General features: G+C 40.1%; 1 protein-coding gene across 2 annotated transcripts in view; it reads right to left on the bottom strand.

Annotated features, from left to right (window-relative positions):
* The window catches only part of epha3 (eph receptor A3), a 94,986-nt gene that overhangs the window by 38,944 nt on the left and 34,894 nt on the right, over nt 1-21,148 (bottom strand). For both annotated transcript variants that reach the window (XM_054615990.1, XM_054615991.1), the window contains exons 4-5: nt 5,307-5,462; nt 1,233-1,592 (exon numbers count right to left, since the gene is read on the bottom strand). In XM_054615990.1, the coding sequence (XP_054471965.1) occupies nt 1,233-1,592; nt 5,307-5,462 (516 nt within the window). The remainder of the gene's footprint in view (nt 1-1,232; nt 1,593-5,306; nt 5,463-21,148) is intronic.

The following is a 21,148-nucleotide window of genomic DNA, read 5'->3' as shown; positions in this document are numbered from 1 at the left end:
GGATTCACAATGCTTCCCGACATTTACTGCGACCACTCTGTTTAAATTCAAAGCTATTGCCATCTGCCTATCATCAAGGATGTGATGGAGCGTCTGACCTCGCTGTGTGACAACTTTTTAGAGAAACACCCATCTGTTCACTCTGCTCAAAAAGACACCTTCCAAGTGCTAAATCACCTCCCAAGGTTTGGAGCAAAAAAAAAAAAAGGCTTACAGAAACGTAAAGAGGAAGAGAATTGCATGGTGTGTGTTGGGTTTGTAAGGATCCTGTTTCCAGATGAAGAGAGAGATAATGATTGAGAGGAAAACACTGAACTGTAGACACAAAAACATAACCAAACATAAAGGAAACTGTGTAAGAGAACATTGAAGGAAGTGGGGAAAAAAAGGAAAAAGAATAAATTGATGTACTACAGCCAGAACATATCACATTCCTTGCTGGAGTCAGGCATGTCTGAGGTTTGGCGCCTTCTACTGCAGCTACATTTATTTTACTCTTGGAATTTCACAACACCACTTCCCTTTGCTTTTTTATTCATCTAAAGACTTGATGCGTGGAGAGATATTTGTATAAAAGATTGATGAGAGCTTTAGGTACTCATCCTCATGTTTAGAGTGTCTGTTTAAAGAATGAGATTTCTTTTTTCGTTTTTTGCGAAGGACATTCGATCCGGTAGTTAAACAAGAGAAAAGAGGCCTCGGATCGCCTTGTAAATGTCAAGTTCCGATGGTTGGAGTGCATATCTTTGGAGCACATGAACTACAAGCTAGTGTATTATGTGATAAGGATATTTAGAGGGAGAGGGAGTAATGGGGTGCAGTAAAAAGAGAAGATATATAGAATATTATCCATGTGTTAGGTAGCTGCTATTCTTTTTATTTATAGACTTGTGGTTCCACCCACAGTTAAATTTAAAATACACTTGTCTTCATGCATTAGAACCACACACCCATATAGAGTTTATGCATGGTGTCTGGACTCTTGTGTATAGTCTTAAAACTTAAAAATAAGCCAGACTACATCTTGCTAGTTTGAAATTTTCATCTAAAAATATTTTAATTCAATGACCTTAGTTATTTCAGGGATTTGTTCACCTATAATCGAAGAGCAACTACTCCGGTGAAGATGGGCTTTGATTATATTTGGTTAAAAATGATCGCTTCAGAGTATGTCTGTCTTATTATGTGGGTGCGTGCCTTAATCCATCCATCCATCTGTTGTGATATCTCACCAGCTTGGTTGGTGGTGATGGTGACGGCGGCGTACTGTCTCATCTTGGGTGCCAGCGATGACACACCGTTCAGTGCTTCGATCTCAAAGGTGTAGTTAGTGTGGGCTAGCAGGTCTCCCACCGTCACCGTGGTGTTTTGGAGGCCCTTGGCTCTTGGCAGAAAGTGTACATTGCTCCGGCAAGGCTCGCAACGCAGGTTGCCAACGTTACTGCCGTTAGCGAGCTCCCCGCGGCAGCGTTTGCAGAGGACGTTGAAGGTGACATCCCTGCGCCCGCCAGCGTCTTCTGGCCAGCTCCAGTCCAGGATAACGGAGGTCTCGTTAATGGAAGAGATCACATTTCGAGGAGCTGAAGGGGGTCCTGGTAGAGAGAAGGAGATGAAGGAGAGGAAGTGGGATGGAGGTGAGAATAGAAGGATGGGAGAAAAAATTGGAATTGGAAGAAAAAAGAAAGTAACTTAGTAAAAAGGTGATAGAGGAAAAGGGAAGAGAGATTGAATATAGTATACTTCAAGTAGCAGAGGGACTTTAGATGGGATTAGATTTAGCAGCAGTCATCGGCCAAGTAAAATACATACAGCATCTAAAAAGGGGGGTTGGGAGGCTTCCTCTTATGCATTATGATGTCTTTATTGGTTGGAGTTGTCTGTATTAAAGGTTCACTTTGTTTTTCGTAATCCAGGAAGAAACTAGGCATTTAACAGGTCTTTAAAGTGCAAATGTAGCAGATCTACTTGGAGATTTTCGATCAATAAAAAATGTAGTAAATGTTGCAAAAATTTATACAAAACCTCTGCAGTTGCAGTTTAATTATGGCTGGGTTGAGTGATGTGTAATGTGAGTCTGTGTATGTACTACAAAATGTATCTGTTTTCTTCTCTTTTTGGATCAGTATGAGGAAAAAAAGGGTATGACAGCATCTTCCACCAAAAAAAAAGACTGTCAAACTCAGACTGACATATGCAAGTTAAAATTACAAACAGATCCCTCTGAATATTTCCAGATTTGTATATCAAAGCTATGACAGTAATTATACAGGGAACAAAACAGAACTGCCAAATAACTCTGTTGAGAAGTTGCAGGAGAACAAGGGAAATGGGTTTAGTGGATTGCGTATTGAGATAAAATGTTTGGATTGGTTTGTTTGACTTTATAACAATTTACTTCACTCCCAAACTATGCATAGCTCCTGTCTTGGTAATCTGCATTACGGTCTTTGACTGTGTTTGCGCAGGAGAGAAATCAGAAGGTGGATACACCAAATACTTGTAAATAGAAAATTCTATCAGGGCATCTGCAAGGCTGACAAATGTAAAGTGAAGATTCCTTATTTGATGTTGTAACAAATCCAATTTGACTTGGAAGTTTAAGGCAGCTCTGCAGCTCCTAGACTGATCCATTTGTCACAAGAAGTTTTTAGAGTTCAACAGTGAATTGAGAGTTTTAAGAATGACGCTAAGTCAACAAACTACAAGATGAATCTTGAAGATAAAACATTTGATCTGCTGCAAAAAAAGGGCAAAGATAAAAGACTGAGTATATAATTATTTTTAGAATGAACTCATCCCATAAACCATTCCTGATGGTGACTCGCGCCTGTGGAAAGTCCCCAGAAACTTTAACATTGGCCATTGCCTATCTGAAAACCGTAGAGGCAATGGCATGGCTTATTTCTTGTTTAAAATATTTTCAGAAATACTTTTCAGTTAACTATTTTTTTAGTTTAAGAAAAAGTTGAAACACTGAGGACACATACCCTCACTCGGTCAAGGTAAACATTTCCATGGTAACAGACAGCTGTGTTTTCTTTGGCATTGTGAATAAAACACGTTTTTCCAAAAACAGTGGTATACAGAAGTAAAGCACTGTTTCACAATCCCATAGCTCATTGTAAATCTGCCTCGGTTCGACATAATAGTCAAAATCCTGATTCAGAATATGAACAGGATTTTTACTTCTGGAAACCACAAAAAATGTAGGACACACTGAAGAGGCACACTTTGTAATAGGCTAATACTCTTCAAACTTATGTCAAAATGACATAATGTATGGTTTCCTCAACAGCTAAATGCAAATCATTAAACATCCTGTGACTATTATGAAAAAAAAACGTGTTCAGGCGCATTGATTCAAAGTACAAAGTACAAAGGGAGGACAACCCATATCTTTCCCAAACATTGATATCAGTGCAAATGAGATCTACTGACACAACTGTTATTCATTTAGTTAACACAGTGACCCCCCTTTAGAGAAAGCAGCTTATGAATGGATACTATCATCAACAGTATCTATTATTAAGAATGCATTATTCACCCTTCTCTTAAAAGTGAGACTAGATGTTCTTTGATAGTAATCTGACCCTGACAGGCCCCTGGCTCACCTATACAGCTAACTCCCCTGACCACATCAAACTCTTGGACCTTTAATTCATGCAAGATTTTTACCTGCACAGACATGCACATGTACACATGCAGGCAATCATACACTAATTCCAAATGTCAAAATAATACACTGACATAGAGATTAACATGTGACATGAATTATGTTGTGTAAGAACTGAGGATGTGTGCGTAATACCCAATCCCTCACAAAGAGACTCATGTATTGGCAATTCTCTTCAGGCTCTTTCCAACCTCCTCCACAACACTGGAGATCACTCAATTTTGGGGAAAAAAGGGATTGCATGGTGTCTTACACATCAACAATGTTGATGATCAGCTAGGCTGACCAGCACTTGAGCATTTTTTGATTTTGGGGGAGTTGCTTCGGGAGGTAGGGGTATTCATTGATGCCTTTTTAAGTGGTGGAACTAAATTCTTGGGGGTACTATACACATATATGTATTATATACATACTATACTTATATATATATATAGGCCTATACACTGTTAAGACAGCTGTTACAAAAAAGTCTTGGTTGAATACAGCAGGAAATACCAAACGGATTAAATATTTTTTTTTCTGGAATATGTTGGAGTTTAGTATTCTCGTTTTTTTCTGCCAACATTTTCAAATTCCAAGAGTCAACTCTAAAACAACCTCTATCCCACCGCTAACAATATAATCACGATCATTATCTTTTCTCACAACTTATCTATTCATATGCAGTCCTTGTGTCGCTCACTCTGTCCCAATGAGATGAAATTTGCCTAGTTGACAAGATGGCGTTGAGATTATCTCAACAGGGACCTGCCTTGACTGTCGTTCTAATTAGAATTCTGTCTATGGCCGCGGGCATCGATTTATATTTTCTACTGTTCTCAACACGGTGCAAGACGTTTTTCTTTTCTTATTCCCAGTCCGTTTAGTAACAGATGTATTCATTACCTGACATCAGGGAACGCAGTGATTTATAGTTTTATGGGGAATGCATTTTGGAAAAATCGCAGGAGGTATCTGCATCTGCAATCCATTTGCATCAGAGGGATACAAAAGAGAGTCATGTAGGGAGCAGAAGGTGATAAAGAGTTCTTGGGAAACCATGGCCATGGTGACCTTTAAATAAATGAGGAATGTTAACGCTCTTTGTCTTCTAGTAAACGATTTTAGACTGGTGAATTGGGAAGCAATCTTTAACTTCATTATGTGTACGAAACCAACTAGAAATTATATTCTGCTTACTTAAAAGAATACACATGAGAAGAAGCACAAGCATCTGGATTTAATTTGTGTGTAAACAGTGTGCAAACGTAATATCATTTTCATTGTAGTATATGTTTAACAATGTGTAACAAAGACAAACAAAGTTTTCTGCTAAACTGATTCAGTGTGAAAAGCATCTGAAACCATTTCCATCATCATACGACAATAAAACTCAATGACAGCCTAACTAATTGGTTTCAGTATCTCTTCAAGGGTATGACAGGTTTCATTGCATGTTTTATGGACTAATGAGAAATCCTCCCACCCCCATTGGAGGGCTTCTCTGGTGGGATATCTGATAGAAAAATAAGATAGGTAGCAGTGGAAAGGGAGGAACTTGCATCACATCAGGATGTCACTGACTCCTCATATGATATATCAAATGGCCCCAAATGTTGCTGCGATGCTAACTGTAATATAAAAGCACACTTACGGGTACAGGCCATGGATGGAGGGTCTCCCTCGTCACGGAAGTAGTTTTTCTCACAGCCACAGTGCAGCGACCCCTCATGGTGGGAGAAACTATGAGGCGGGCACTTTGAACACTCCATATTTCCGATAGTAGATTTGTAGAAGCCCGCCCTGCACACTGGAGACAAAAGAACACAGACAGATGCATGATTTTCATGCACATAGATAGCTATATAATAGCTGCATTCTTTGCAAGTGGACCTACATGTAAGAAATGAAAGATGGGGATTATTTAATGCACACACACACACACACAGACACACATAAAACAAACTGCGAGAGGTGGACTGAATGTAAATCTGCTGAACCCCATTGGCTGCTCGTTAAAAGAAAAAAAAGAAAACAATAATTCTCTAAATTGTCTTTGTCCCTTTTTCTCCCACTCTCCATCTCTCAGGAGGCACAACATGAATAATGCAAATTGTCCCCTCAGATAAAAGGACTGATCTCTTTAAATATCTGTGGTGTTAAATCTGCACTCAGCAGCTCTTTAAACTCCTACTCACCACAAATCTGTTGCAATATGTGCAAGTAGTGTGACACGCCACCTCTGCAAAGTATATTGCATGTGTAACTGTATGTGTGTCTGTGTAGGAAGGGAGATCAAACACAACGGTCCCTCATGTGTTTTTCTCACCTTTCTCTATCAATTTAGTTCCGTGGCACTTTTATTTTCTCTTTTCTTCTCATCTTTCACAGGTTTATCATCTTATCTAGAGTATTTTACTGCCATTACACATAACTGCAAATTCAAAAAGCACAGGTCACAGTATTTTACAAATATGGCCTCATTATGGCAGGAATTCAGTATCTTTAAGTGTGACTGAAAATGTCAAATCCAATGTTTTTGCTAAATCTACGGGTTTATTTCTTGCAATAGTGGGAAAATGGATTGTGTTTACGTCTGCTTCAGATGATAACTGATCCATTACCGTATGAACTAGCACCTATTTCAATCAGTAAAACGTTTGGACCTATGACCAACCGTTCGTGCCACTATGTTTTGTTGTGTTTCTGTGCTCCTTTAAAAAAGAATTCTATAATAAAAAGTAAAAACTGTTGAACTTTCAGACTTTCAGATACTCTGGTGGCCATGACTGGAATTAGGTTTCTAATACCATTAAAAAAAACACGATACACACACAGTGACGTTTAAGGAAAAACTGAAACACCCATGAAGACAGTTGTGTAGGCAGGGTTGTATGAAGCTTATTGGATGGATCAGTTTTAATAAAAATCACACACACATATACTACATAAAAAAATGGCTAGCAACAATAGCAGCGAGCCAGCAGAATGTGTGTGCTCAGCAGAACCGGTCTGAGAGATCCCAGTTGTGGACAACATACTTCTGCAAAAGCCAACTTTGCATCTCCGACTGCCATATCCATCACTGACACTGGCACACCAAGGTCCCATGCTGCTTCTCTTTACAGTGTGGCTGTGAATCTGCGTATGTGTGTGTGTGTGTGTGTGTGTGTGTGTGTGTGTGTGTGTGTGTGTGTGTGTGTGTGTGTGTGTGTGTGTGTGTGTGTGTGTGTGTGTGTGTGTGTGTGTGTGTGTATGTGTGAGCGAGAGAGTAATAAAATGCGAAGCGTGTTTAAACAGCCCAATATAATCCTACTGATGGAATGACAATCACAACACTTGCTGACACATACAAAACAGACCACCCTGATTGGTATAAATATGACGAAATTAGACCTGACAGCCAGCAACCCCGAGCCAATCAGGTAAGAGAAGCAGTGAGATAACTGCTGGGTTAGCAGAAATGCACAAGGAGGTCGAAACAGAAGTCTGGATAAAGGGACAAAAGTTAAAAATGAATACATCTAATAACAGGGACCATCTGAGATCTGATACATTTATACATAAACACGCATTGACAGAGCACACATGCCCCTAACAGTTTACACCTGGATAATACCAAACAAAGATCTCTTCACTATATTCATTGGACAGTCAAACCACTGGGCTGGAGTCCAACCGGATCTGTTTCCATTTAGTTACGTATGTACTAACTCCTATCATTGATCTCACTGGGGATAATAAGCTAGTCAATTATGGAGATATTCCTATTCACATATTTTAGTTTTCATATTCAGACGTCCAAAGTCATATTTATTATGTCTTTTTTAAAGCAATTGAGATGGATCAAGACAATAATTCATCTAACAAATGACTCTGTAAGCGTTTTTTAAGTCCAAATCTGTCTGTGGCTCTCAGCCCCGAGCCCATTGGCTCCTGCTGAAGACTTACTCTTTCACAATTCACATGTCATAAATATGTAGATTCCTTTGAAAAAGGCTACGTAACAGCTGAGCATAGTAGATTTTAGCAAACAGTACTCACAAAGGCGTTACAGTACATTTGTTTGGGGACTACTTTCAACTGTGGATTAATATACATTTTGAGGATGAGAACCTACAGAACTGACTAAAATTAAATCACTTAGCACATGCTCAGTACAAGGAAGGGAGCAACTTTGCAATGGTGTTGCTCATTGCTTTGGTTTGAATCGTTTTTTGGACAACAATGGAGGTAATATTACAGAGGACTGTGCAGTATAATTCTTTAGCTACACCAAAAATACTTCCTAGAAGAATCACTTTGTTATGTTAAGGTTAAAATAACATAAAAAGAACACCAGACTAATCCTTTAAGCATGGCCCTCTGCAACCGCTGGAGGAACTTAACATCTCACTAGACACGGACGAACGGCTCTGGCAAGTCAACACTCATTTCCACTTGAAAGTTAAAAATATACGGGGATTTTTCAGTCCGTAACACAGCCATGAAACTTATTAGGGACAGAGAGGATCCCATAAACTTTCAATGTAAAAATCAATAACCAAAACTGCACTTAGCGTATGAGGTTTTCATATGACAGTATAGTGATATGTTGTATTTTCTTGACCGCAAACCCTAAAAATATTTTTATAACAGTAGGAAAAGGATAATAAAGGCCCAGTTTCTTCCCTGTGTGTCTACCAGGATGAAAAGCAGCTCTGACAGAGGCTGATGGTAAAATCAGACTCGGCTCTCAGGAGGTTAACTACTCATGTAGAGGACAACCAAGTTGTGTTACACTGACATTCACCAGCAGTGTGTGCAGGAACTTGAGTGGACTTGAGTGATACTGCGGGTGGTAGCGCGTGTGTGTGTGCCCCAGGAGATGAAACACAGCACCTCTTCAGATGACAGAGTATGTGTGATTAATTAAAAGATGTGTGTGTGCGTTCATGTGTGTAAAAATCACACACACACAGAAACACACATTTCACAAGAGCATCACTGCCTTGACAAATAGAGATATGAAAAAAATATATATTTGCCGAAGAGAAAATAAATATGAAGGTTATCCCCCTGAATCATCTTTTATTTATTTTCAAATCAATAACAGCAGGAACAGCATGTAAGGTCTGTATCACTCTATCCCTGTAAGTAGTCCTTTGTGATACACACACAAAGATGTATCTCTGTCACACACACAAACATGCATTCAAGTTGAAATTCTTGCAAACTCACACACCCACAGGGGTATAACACAATGTCTTGCTACTTTCTACGTAATGGCAGCTGAAATACAATATCTTCATTCACTTCTAAAGAGCACTACACACTTACATGTACACACACACACACACACACACACACACATACATACACACACGCACATGTGCACACATACAGCTGCAGCAGCCACATGATACGGTGGCTGTAAAATAACTGGGGCTGCAATTCGCTCAATCAATAGTCTAGGTCATGGGACACCCTCATCAATAATTAACGTGACTGCTGGATGGTCCAGTGGTCACATGCAGTCCCTCTTTTTTACTACATGTTAGTTGACAACGTGACCTGACCTTGGTGAGCCCGAATTTTGTCCCTATGCATCTTTTGAACGGAAAAAGACAAAGAGGTATTCATTGTCTAAAATGTGGATTTTAAAGCAAATATATTTATCAATGTTTAGAGTGGTTTTAAAACAGAATCTGTTTGGGAATCGGCTTAAAGCTAAATGTTTTACATCCACTGTCCCTGTGTAAAGAAATGGCATGAACTTTAGAACGACAAATCAATTACATGATTAGAATCTCATCAGAAGCATTAATTAGCGTTTTATAGAATATGCCGTGATCATCAGAAAAAACGTGAGTGAAGATTACACTTAACATGCTCAGGTGACTTGTATCCTCTTGACCCTTGACCTCTATGGATATGTGTAAATTGACTGGTGTCACGTAGGGAAAGTGGAAAAAGAACCTCTTCCCTTGACCCCTCTCTTTGTGCTTCAGATTTGGTCTCCATCGCTCTCTCTCTCTCTTTCTCTCTCTTGCACACTTCAAGGTTCAGTCTAGCTGCAGCCGGCGCAAAAAACGCAGAGCCAACAATTGATTTCCTGTTTCCATACCACCTCCACCTCTTTTCCTTTTCAATCCGACAATATCCCAATGACTTTCACTCCCTCTATCCTCCCCTTCCATCTTCCCCCGTCTCCACCTCCCCTTTCATCCTGCCCACCCTCCTGCCCAGTTCTTTTCTGTGGCTTTCCCCTTCTCTTTCTTTCGCTCCATCCTTCCCCCTTAATTGGAATAGCTCTCTTTGAAATGGAAAAGTTATTTACTTTGACAGCTTAGGCATTTGGCTGGCGGTCTTATCCGGAGCCACTTGTAATGTTACTGGAAACATGGCAGCAGTAAACATCTTGCCCCATGCCATGAAATCTGCCTTCGGTCCAACCAGTAACAAGCTACAGCAATTTGGAAAAGGTCAAAGTCTTTCATGAAACCATGGTACATTTTGGTGGGCAATTTTCACTGCCTGATAATTGTGTTATTGTTTGAGAATCGTGCATTTTGGCATGACACAGGCACATCAATGCGAAAGAACATAAAAATGCACGCACAGCTACAATGCAACAATGCATTGATGATGATCTTTTTACAAACCATCTGAATATAAGCAGAACGTTTTAGTATTGAGCTGCTGTATTGAAGGATAAAGACACAGAACTTTGGCACAAAATGGTAGATATCAGCTACTATACATAAATATTGTCATCTGGATTACCTATTTCAAAAGTCTGGATGACTTAACCCTGAGATAGCTGTAATTACAAGCATATGTCACAGAAAACTAAAGACACATTGATACACTGAGGGCTCCGGTTCTCTCTCACAGACAAAGTGCCACAGACATCCATTACGCCGAATCACAATCAATTTGTTAAAGCTAATACGTCCGTAACCCAATGAAATGAACTCATTTTTGTCAGAGATATAAATGAAAGCAATCATCAAAATTGATAGGTTGTGTCTTGGGGCAAATTGCTACGCATTCCGTCCATCTTATGTTCAATTATTTTGTCATTTGCCATGATAATCACATTGGGAACATATTGGAGTTTATTCACATGTCAGTATGGTGAGTAAATGTGCTGTTGCTCGCTGTTGCTCGCCAGTCTGAGCAGAGAAATGATTCTGTACATCTGTGAGTTTGTAGAGCCGGTATCCATCAACTGGAGCACACATTGACTGTCCAAACTAAACCTTTAAAGTAATTCTGGTGAGCGCTGCCAAAGCTAATCAGAGTATAACAAAGGCCTGTGATTAGCTCTCGGCTCTTTAGGTTGTAATTGCTGATGATTTCTATATTGTGGTTGTTTCAGCCCTGTGCTGGCGCAGAATGAGAGGAAGGATTGGGTTGAATATATAGCGCCAACATCAGCAGGAGTAGGTGGTTTCTTTGTTGGTTCGTTAGCGATCTGTAGAATTCCTAGTAACTGCTCAACTGAATCACTCCTAGATGGATGATTATGAACTGGGCACAATCATTGACACATTTGGAGAATGAATGGCCTACTCAATTTCTTGCATGCTTTTAGGAAATAACTTAGTAATCAGATATGATTACACATTTTGGTTTCCAGCGAGGAAAGCCAAATTTATAATTGAACAAACAGCGATTTCATGTGAAACCAGAAGTCAACATTAATGTTATTTTCACAGCACTTCAGTAGTTATTTAGACCCACACGATAATCTTTTCCTCAAACTAAACAAAGAGTTTTGATATATTATAACTATTATGATTATTATCATAAAAGCTCCCTGTTTTATATGAACTTAATCTTAGTTCAAATGTCTCACTAAAACTAGCAACAAGCCAGCTTTGTGATAGGAAAACTAGCAACAGTGCTCATCCAAGTTTCCAAGAGCATCTTAAAATAGGCCACCAGATGAATTTCTGACCCTGATATTCAGTTATATCATTACCATGACCTCATAAGCTGCATTTTCAGCAGCCATAGAAATGAAGCAGTTGGCTTCGTCAGCTGCAGTGATGTGGAGGGCCAGATTGCGAAGCTAACTCCAGGCTAATGGCCTGGAGAGACCCTACTATTCAAGTCTGTTTATCTATACACACTCAAAGAGACTCTTCTCCTGCCTGATGCAGAGCGTTTGTGTTTGTGTGTGTGTGTGCGTGTGTGTGTGTATGTTGGACTCAGAGTCCTGAATACTAATCATTATACCACACAACCACCAACAGCTTCTGTCTGTGTGAAAGAAAGTTACCATCATGTGTATGTGTTTATGTGTTAGTGTGTGTTTTGTGCATGTGAGCGCAAGCACAAACTGGCACAGTAGAGCTTAATTAAGTGATTTGATCCAACACTGATTTGCATAATAAAGCGGCCTGATGAGGAGGATAAGAGGAGGACGAAAGGAAATAGAAGATGATGAAGGGAGGAAGAGGAGGCGGATGTGAGGAGTTGAAACAGAGGTGGAGGAGGAGGAAGAAGAATGGTAAGGTCAGGAAAGTCTTGTAGCAGACAGGAAGCGGAAAGGAAATACATGTTTATAAGTAAAAACACTACAACCCACACAAGTATATTATCATATGAACAAGCCAGGTACTGTGTGTTTGTGTGTCTGTGTGTGTGTGTGTGTGTGTGTGTGTGTGTGTGTGTGTGTGTGGTTTGTGTGCCTCACGGTTGTAAGATTTAAGCAACCTGTGATATAATGTTTGTGTGTGAAATACTACATCTTTCTCACTTTATTGTCCAAAACCTTAATTACTTTTTGACATAAAAAACAGAATTATTTCCAGCAGATGAGGAGTATTTTAATAATTAATGTCATAATATCATCTGACAAACAGTAAAGCCCAAGCTGGCTGCCTGCACTAAATTTGATTTTGATAGTAGCAAATAATAGCCATCGTATTTCAGTCTAACCTTGATGATGAAAACGACTGAGGACTAAACTCTTCTCTTTGTTTACTCCCCCTCTCTTTTCATAAAAAGCTCTGCTCAGTGCAGGGGAAATTAACAGGACCAACACATCAGATAATGTCTATTAGAATATATGTGTTTGGTGAGCTGATGCACTTCGGAATCAGACCAGGACACCTTTGAATCTAATAAAAACACTGAGGGGCAATACTCACATGTCAAGATATAAGAAACAGTGTTGAATCGAGTTAAATGAATTAAGTGTGTGTGTGTGTGTGTATGTATGTGTGTGGGAATATCTGCTGTTATGTGAAGGACAATAAACTGGGGCAAGATAGGGCAAGTACTGCACAACCCCCCCACACACAGAGGCATGGATCAGCTCCCTGCTGAATCCATCAAGAATGCAATAACTGTTTCCTTCACCCGCCACACTCCAGAGATCCGCCAGGTCAGTAAGAAAATCCAGGACAAACCAGCACAACACACACACACACACACACACACACACACACACACACACACACACACACACACACACACACACACACACACACACACACACACACACACACACACTGAGGTGAAGATAATTCCAATGATGCAAGGAGAAATAACTTCACCACACACACAGGCTAAACACAAATCAATCTGTCTTTATGATACATCTCTTGTGTACTTACATATTGATCACTTTGTCATCCCAAACTGTGTGTGTGTGTGTGTGTGTGTGTGTGTGTGTGTGTGTGTGTGTGTGTGTGTGTGTGTGTGTGTGTGTGTGTGTGTGTGTGTGTGTGTGTGTGTGTGTGTGTGTAATAGTTTGTGAGATGGAGACAAAAGAGAGGAAGAAAGAGGTTGATAGCAGAGACACAGCGAGGGAGAGAGAGTAGGAAACCCCAAACAAAAAGAGAAGAAGATTTTAGCACATTCCCACACTAACTGTGCACACACACGCAATAAACCTGTTTGTCTTGATCCATCACATTCAGTACCAATACACTGTCAACATTTTCACAGAGCCAACACACCAAGCCAATGTGTGTGTATCTGTGTGTATATGCATGCATTGTGTTGTGTTTGAAGATGACACTGACCTCTTGATGCCCTCTCACTTGCTCAAACACACAACACACACACACACACACACACACACACACACACACACACACACACACACACACACACACACACACACACAGGCACATTCTGCTGTTACACTCCTTGGAAACGCACACTGCACAACCACACTGGCCCTAAACCCATTTGCCTCCACTCATCCTCTACAGGACTATTGTGCTGCTTTGAATGCAAATGATAAAAAGCCATGTACACCAAGCACACAAACACACTAGCTGTCGTCATCTTGGTGATATAGAGCCGGATAGACCATTGTGCCATAATCCCATGTGTGACAATAGTAGCCAGTGGCAACCATGTCACCATTTCCATGCCGATATAGGAAAGTTGATGTGGAACTGGATTTCCATTCTTTGCTTGGTTTTCCAACAGCAACCAGCGGACTTATACAAGTATTGTTGCGGAAATACAATTATAAAATAACGTTATTAGGACTAGCTATATAGTGAATGATAGATGGATGGATGGGAAACTGGAGAGAAAGGTTCAGGGTAAAAGGTAGACGGTGAAGAAAGAGGGAGACAGATCAAGATAGTAATTCTAATTCCAAAAGCATCTTTCAACAACAAGAAAATATGTGTCTATGTGTGCATGTGTGTGTATGAGTGTGTGTGTGTGTGTGTGTGTGTGTGTGTGTGTGTGTGTGTGTGTGTGTGTGTGTGTGTGTATGAGTGTGTGTGGGCCAGGTCCTTTTTTGTGCCCCAGGACAGTTTTATTGACCAGAGCCAGAGAGGACACGCTCTCTACTTTAAGAGAAAATAGGCCACCTACAACGCTGCATGGACACACACACACACACACACACACACACACACACACACACACACACACACACACACACACACACACACACACACACACACACACACACACACACACACACACACACACACACACACAATGATGGTGACCCACTTCACTCAATGTGTTCAGTCGGCAAGACTTAAACAAAGATCTTGATGTTGGGCTCTTTTCACACTGATGTAAGACAGCACATAAACACAAACATGTAACTACACTATTCTAAACCTCTGATATCATTTAATATATATTGCTTTACCACACATCATTTATTGTAAAAATGGTAAACAGTTATTGAGTATAAAGCAGCATTTTGATTAGGTGCAAATTAAATGAAAGTATTTTCAATACATCATCTTGGGTTTTATTGAATTTTAGTGATGATGTTAATGCTATTTCAGAAGATTTTCCACCACTGTATTCATATACTTCTTATGTTTTTTCCATTCCATTGTTAATATACTGCATGCACGTATAAATATGTTCCACCATTATATTCAGATATTTCTGTGTTTTCTTCCATTCCATTGTAAATATATTGCAAGTACCTATAAGCTACATTTGGAAACTCATAAACTCAATCTCTTATAAATATGACTTCTGTTTTCTAACTCCAGTTTTAGGTCCTTTGAGTGTCTAATGTAATTCAGATGAATAGGCGTCCATATGGTTGCTGACACCGAGTCGGAGAGAAGCTACTCTGCCTGCTGAGGTCTGGGTGGAGAGTTGCAGTAAAGCCCACTAGGGAAGACCACTTTCACTGCTGGAACACCTGAGGACGGCTGAAGGACACACACACACACACACACACACACACACACACACACACACACACACACACACACACACACACACACACACACACACACACACACACACACACACACACACACACACACACATACGTATATGCATACACTGACTGACACCTACACACAAGCCTCAGTACGTGGCTGCTGCCATATGCTAAAGAGCCCCCGGGCTCCTCTCACTTCAGACAACATGACATTCTGGCTTTCGGATTGCCCACCGTGTTACTCTCACTGGGGTCTGTACTACCTCCACTGGAGAATGGATTCTGTGAGAACTGAATACTGAAGGAAAAATAAGAAACATTTAGTTCAAACAACTCCTGGTTGCTGTTTTCTGGTCCTTTCCTAGCATCATCTTTGTTGGATTAGCTCAGGATGAAATTTCACCGATTAACAAATGTCAGTGTTGCACTCACCCTCTCTCTGTGCTGTCCTTAACTCAAATCTGATAAGCACATCTTATTGTTGAATGTCTTATTGAATATTGTTTGGACTGTAGATGATTTCATTGTGAAATACATTACGGCAAAACTGGTGCTCTGCAGTCTGAAATTTCAACATCTGGTTTGCATCTGTTGCTACGGGAGGCAACATAAACTACTGTAAAAACAGGGACAGAATCCATAACGGTTTTATCCAATTTAAGTTTGCATTGTTCCACTGTAGCTAAAGCTTCACGTTTTAAATACTCTTAGTAAAGTTTTCTTTTCTGTTTATGCAATCTTAAAGTGTATTTCTTAGATTATAACAACGCCTGTAAGGGATGCATGTGTGTTGAAGCATCAGGATTTGATTTCAACAGAAAACAGCGTTGGTCAGAAGGGCACAGGTGGAGTTATATAGTACAAAGAAAATAAAACTGGTTCTTCAGCTTTAATTACTTTTCAAAATATTCATGTAATGTCTCTTACACATACCCTTCCAAGCTAGCACACCTGACATCACACCAAACCAAATGTTTTGCATGTATCTCATTAGTTCTCACCTTGAAAGTGAACAACACCCTATGAATTTCTGACAGAGGCGGGAAGGTCAGAATCTATTTGTTAAGGTCTGAGAATTCCTCTGTGTAGCCCAGGCCCAAAGTGGCTAATGGGATTTTCCTGCATGCCGCAGGGGGATAAAATGAGAGGCAATTTGATCAAGGTTTCATATAACAAAATAATAATCACATTCACAGCTTCATGCCAATGTCGCAGACCCATCCACCACTTGCAGTGATGAGCATTCAAATTAGCCCTATCTCATTTGATGCCTTGTTATGTTCCCCAGTAACACTGACATTCTTCTGTGAGAGCAAACAAAAGAGGAGAATTTTACACAAGAGCAAGACACAGAAAGTCACAGCAGGGATGTACAAATCATGTTTTGTTTCTTTTCATTTTGTAGTTGTTTTTATTGTTAGTTGTTTGAAATTTAATCAAGCAATCAAATTACCACTTTCCATAACCAGGAAACTACATCTGAAACTACATTCCAAAAGAACATTTGTGAAAAATAATTATACTTTCTCATTCTTATTTTATAAAATGATGTTGTCAGGAAAAACATATGCTGGATGGAAATCATTTAAGTGTGTTACTATGGAAGAGACTTCATTAAGCTGCATAATAAAAAAGACTAGAAAAGTTGTGCACCTTAAAGGGCGATGGATTGAGTTGTTGTCCAACAGTAATAAGATATTTTCACTTTAACTGTCTATTAGAAGTTGACATAGTGGCTCAATCTTTATCTTATTTTAAATGAATAAAAATAAAAAACATAAAATCACAAAAGAAACAGGTTTTTGCTATACTTTATAATTTGCTTATTTTACAGTAATTGAATGTCTGTTGGATTATGTTTGGCTACAATGCAATGCCCATTGGGTCTTTCATATAGCTAATAATACAAGTTTTATGTTTTTTAGTTGGATTCTATTGAGAATGTGATCATGTGGTGGTGGTGGTGCTGCACGCTCAGGGTGTTTCCCTCCCTTAACCCAATGCATGTTGGGATAGTGTCCAATCCCAGCATGCATTGGTTCCCTCTGGAAGAGATTAAGAGGGCAGAGAAAATTCAAGAATTCATAACTGAACTTCTTAGTTCATAATCCACTCAGAGCTGGTATGCAATGCTGTGCGGAAATAGCAAAATGGGGTCTCCTCAGGCAATAGGGACTACGAGTGTATTAGGTGAGTGCTGAACTACTGTGAGTGTGTGTCTGTCATGTGCACATGTACAAAACTGGAGAAATGTGTGCGTGTATGTGTGTGTGTACGTGCAGCGGGATTCCTGGGGCAGGTGTCTCAGCAGTGGTTGGGGCAGAGCAGTGCTAAATCACTCCTCATCTGACATACATCACCACAGGGTGTCCAACCATGTGTTACTGCTGAGAGAGAGAGAGAGTGGGGGGAGAAGGGGAGAGGGAGTGAGAGAACTGTCGGTAGCGGTTACTGGGTCATAGCGAAAAATATCAACCTCTCTATAAATCAGCATATTATGATTTAGGTTTATGTTATGCATGTGTGTGTGACGGAGGGAGAGACAAATAGAAAGAGGGAATGAATGCATACATGCTATGCCCTTGGAAGTGTGTCTGTTACCTCATGCATGTGTGCACCCAGTGTGAATGTGTGTGTGTGAGTGACAGACCAGCGCAGGTGAACCACAGACAGAGCCAGACATCCTGGCACGATCCAAGTACACATCAAGACTCTCGCCTTACCCTCCTCCTCAACTCTCTTGTTGCTCCTCCTCTCCCTCTCCCATCATCCTCAGCTGCTGCAGTGTATACACACATATGCATGCAAAGGTGCTAAGAACTAATTCATAATAACCGCTAATGAGTTTGATCCATTGTTCTTTACTTATAGGCTTTATATCTTTACTTATATGTCATTTGTGTTTCACTGTGTTGGTACATATCATCCATATGTTCCCTGACACATTCAAATCAAAACCCGTGTACACAGAGTATATAGAGAACACCCACAGGAGCAGAATCCCGCTGTCCCGAATGTGTAAACAACATTTTCGTGTGAAGAGTGTGTGTGCGGCGATGAGTCACCACTGATGATGACACAAGTGTGGATATTAATCACATGGGTCCTTTCAAAACTAACTTTAGGTCTAATCCCTGAACACACACACCACAAAGGATGCTGCACCATTATAGCTTCGTAAAACAACGCACTAGAGGCCAATTAGAAATAACAAAAATATCTAACAATTAAACATATGAAGACTTTTTCAGATGAGAGACACTCCTGAGAAGATGTAGAGGAGTAGAAGAAAATCTACAATGTAAATATAGCTGAAATATAATTGCAGCAATTGGCAGGATCTAAGCAGCATGGGAATTGTGCATCAATTCACCAGTGTAGTGTCATAGAGGGGCCATGTGTTGTTTATCCTCTTTATAGTTGTCCTTAAAATGGATTAAGTTGGATTAAGAAAACAACACTTATATGAATTGAATTCCTTACAGAGAGGGGGGACCAGGATAACATATTTAAAAATATGTAACAGAGTATGAGGGTGTGTAAAATAAAAGTTGAACTGAGATAATAATACAAATATATGATAAAAATAGATGAAAATGATTTGGTTTTGTGTCAGATTCACGTATTACCTTCGCTCAGGAATGACTCAATCTCGACTTTCTAAACTTTCATTCCTGTGAGTTTATGCCCTAGGGGTGTGGTGGAGATGGTGTTTGGTGAAAGTGGGGTTGAGGCGCTTTGGAGTGAAGCACTTGAAGTGCAGGTTCAGCAGAAGTGTATTTCCCTGTGTGGCGCCCTGTAGCGCTGATGTTGGTGGGAGTCTGTGGATTCAAAGCTCATCACAGTGGGAAACAAAAGTTAAATAACCAGATTCTAGTCATCCTCCCAAAGCAATGCTTACAGATTCTACAAGAGTTGCTGTACAATATGCACAGTCTTTCTTGCTCACACACACACACACACACACACACACACACACACACACACACACACACACACACACACACACACACACACACACACACACACACACACACACACATATACACACACACACCTACTGTGCCCAAAATGATACGCCTCACACATTGCCTTTTTCTATTATTATCATTCTTGGATCTTGTAAAACAGAATGTGTGGTAGTATGTCTGATCACACTGACATAGCTGGTATCTGTTGAGGACTGCGGCAGTAATGCAAACTGAACTAAATCAGCTTTGTGTATTGCACTGCACACTTCAAGTACAGTACAAGTATTAGTATTATTAGTAGTTCAGCTCACAAAACACACACATCTGACCATCAATCAAAGAAGCACTTTATTGTGCAGCAGAAACCAAAGCTGACTCACATTGTCAAGATGATATTGGCCTTTAATATACATCAGATACTGGCCAGTCTTTGTCTTCGAGAGCTTCCTCCCTGACCACAGCTAGTGAAACTTAACTCAACACTCTGTAAAACCTGCAATGAAACCTGCCTCACCCCGTCTTAAAAAGTTATAGTGTCCAGTGATGGTCTGATGGCTGCTTATGAAGCTTCACGTTGTGTCTAGAGTCACGTTGTCTAAAAAACATTTTCAATCCTTATTAAAACTATATTACGATTGCATCATGTTACAATTAATGCTTATTATCGCAACATTTTAGACAAAACTCTGCTCTTTCCACAGTCTATGAAATCCGTTAACAGGTTAACAGCAAAAGCAATCAATAAACTCTTGTTCAGGAAGATTATCCTTTCGTTTTAGCATCATTGGTTCCCCTAACTGTAGGTTAATGTTATGAGGAATGGCGATGGCAGGAAAGGCTCTCACTGCTGCAATTCATCAAGGGAGAGAGTGGACATTCATCATAGGGGTTGCCAAGGAGTCCTGTAAAGAATGGACTGCCACGGCCCATTTAAGTTTGAACCATAATTTGAATGCTTTTGCGTATTATTTCAGTATTAAGGATCATTATTAAGGAGCCAAGTATATTGTTTCTTTCTATTTGAGAAATTATTTGCAATTAGTGTAATGGAGAGTATCTGGAATAACACCCAACGATGAAAAACAATAGATCTCCCTTTCTCACACACTCACACACACACACACACACACACCACACACACACATACATACATACATACATACATACATGCACTGGTGCCCCCCTTAATACCAGGGCCAGTGACAGGCTGAAAGGCGAGAGTGATGGATGGGCAGGACTTAATCACCTTTAATCAGCCCCGTCCTTGAATAATGATGAACAGCCCCTTTTACACACACAGAATGTAAAGAGAAAGAGGAAAAAAAGAAAGAGAGAAGCTTTGTGAAAAGATGCATACTCTTTGTTGAGTTCATGAGAAATGGCAGATGCCGTCCCTCCTCCCCTGCTTTCATTCCATACATCCACTGAGTCAATGCAGCAGATTCACTTCCAATAAGGCACTGGCTACTGTGTTCCTCTGCTTGGCTCTCACGAACTCATCCATGTTTATTCACGTATAAGAAAATCAAACAACAACAGACGGCGTCCGCATTTAGTTCCGCAAGTGCTAGAAGGCAGTGTTGTTTTGTTTCGTGACTGCCACGTAACTATAGAAATTCCACAAAAAGCTGAGACGGAAATAGGCTGCGACTCTTAGCGCCAGGCGCTGTGAATTGCTATAACGTGCTCTTGGCTCTCCAGGTGTGAAAAGCATGCTGGTCCTCAAAAGTGAAGTTCCTGTTGAACGCAATAGTTAATCATTTTCAACTGGTTGAATGCCACTGAGTTCATCTTTTCTCTGCTACCAGGTTAAATGTATCTTCTTAAGCAGCTACTGTAAATACCAATTAATGTATTGCACTG

The sequence above is a fragment of the Anoplopoma fimbria genome, chromosome 16, assembly GCF_027596085.1.
Source record: "Anoplopoma fimbria isolate UVic2021 breed Golden Eagle Sablefish chromosome 16, Afim_UVic_2022, whole genome shotgun sequence".
NCBI lineage: Eukaryota > Metazoa > Chordata > Actinopteri > Perciformes > Anoplopomatidae > Anoplopoma > Anoplopoma fimbria.
The sequence above is the reverse complement of the archived record's forward strand: the minus strand, read 5'-3'. Positions and strand labels throughout refer to the sequence as shown.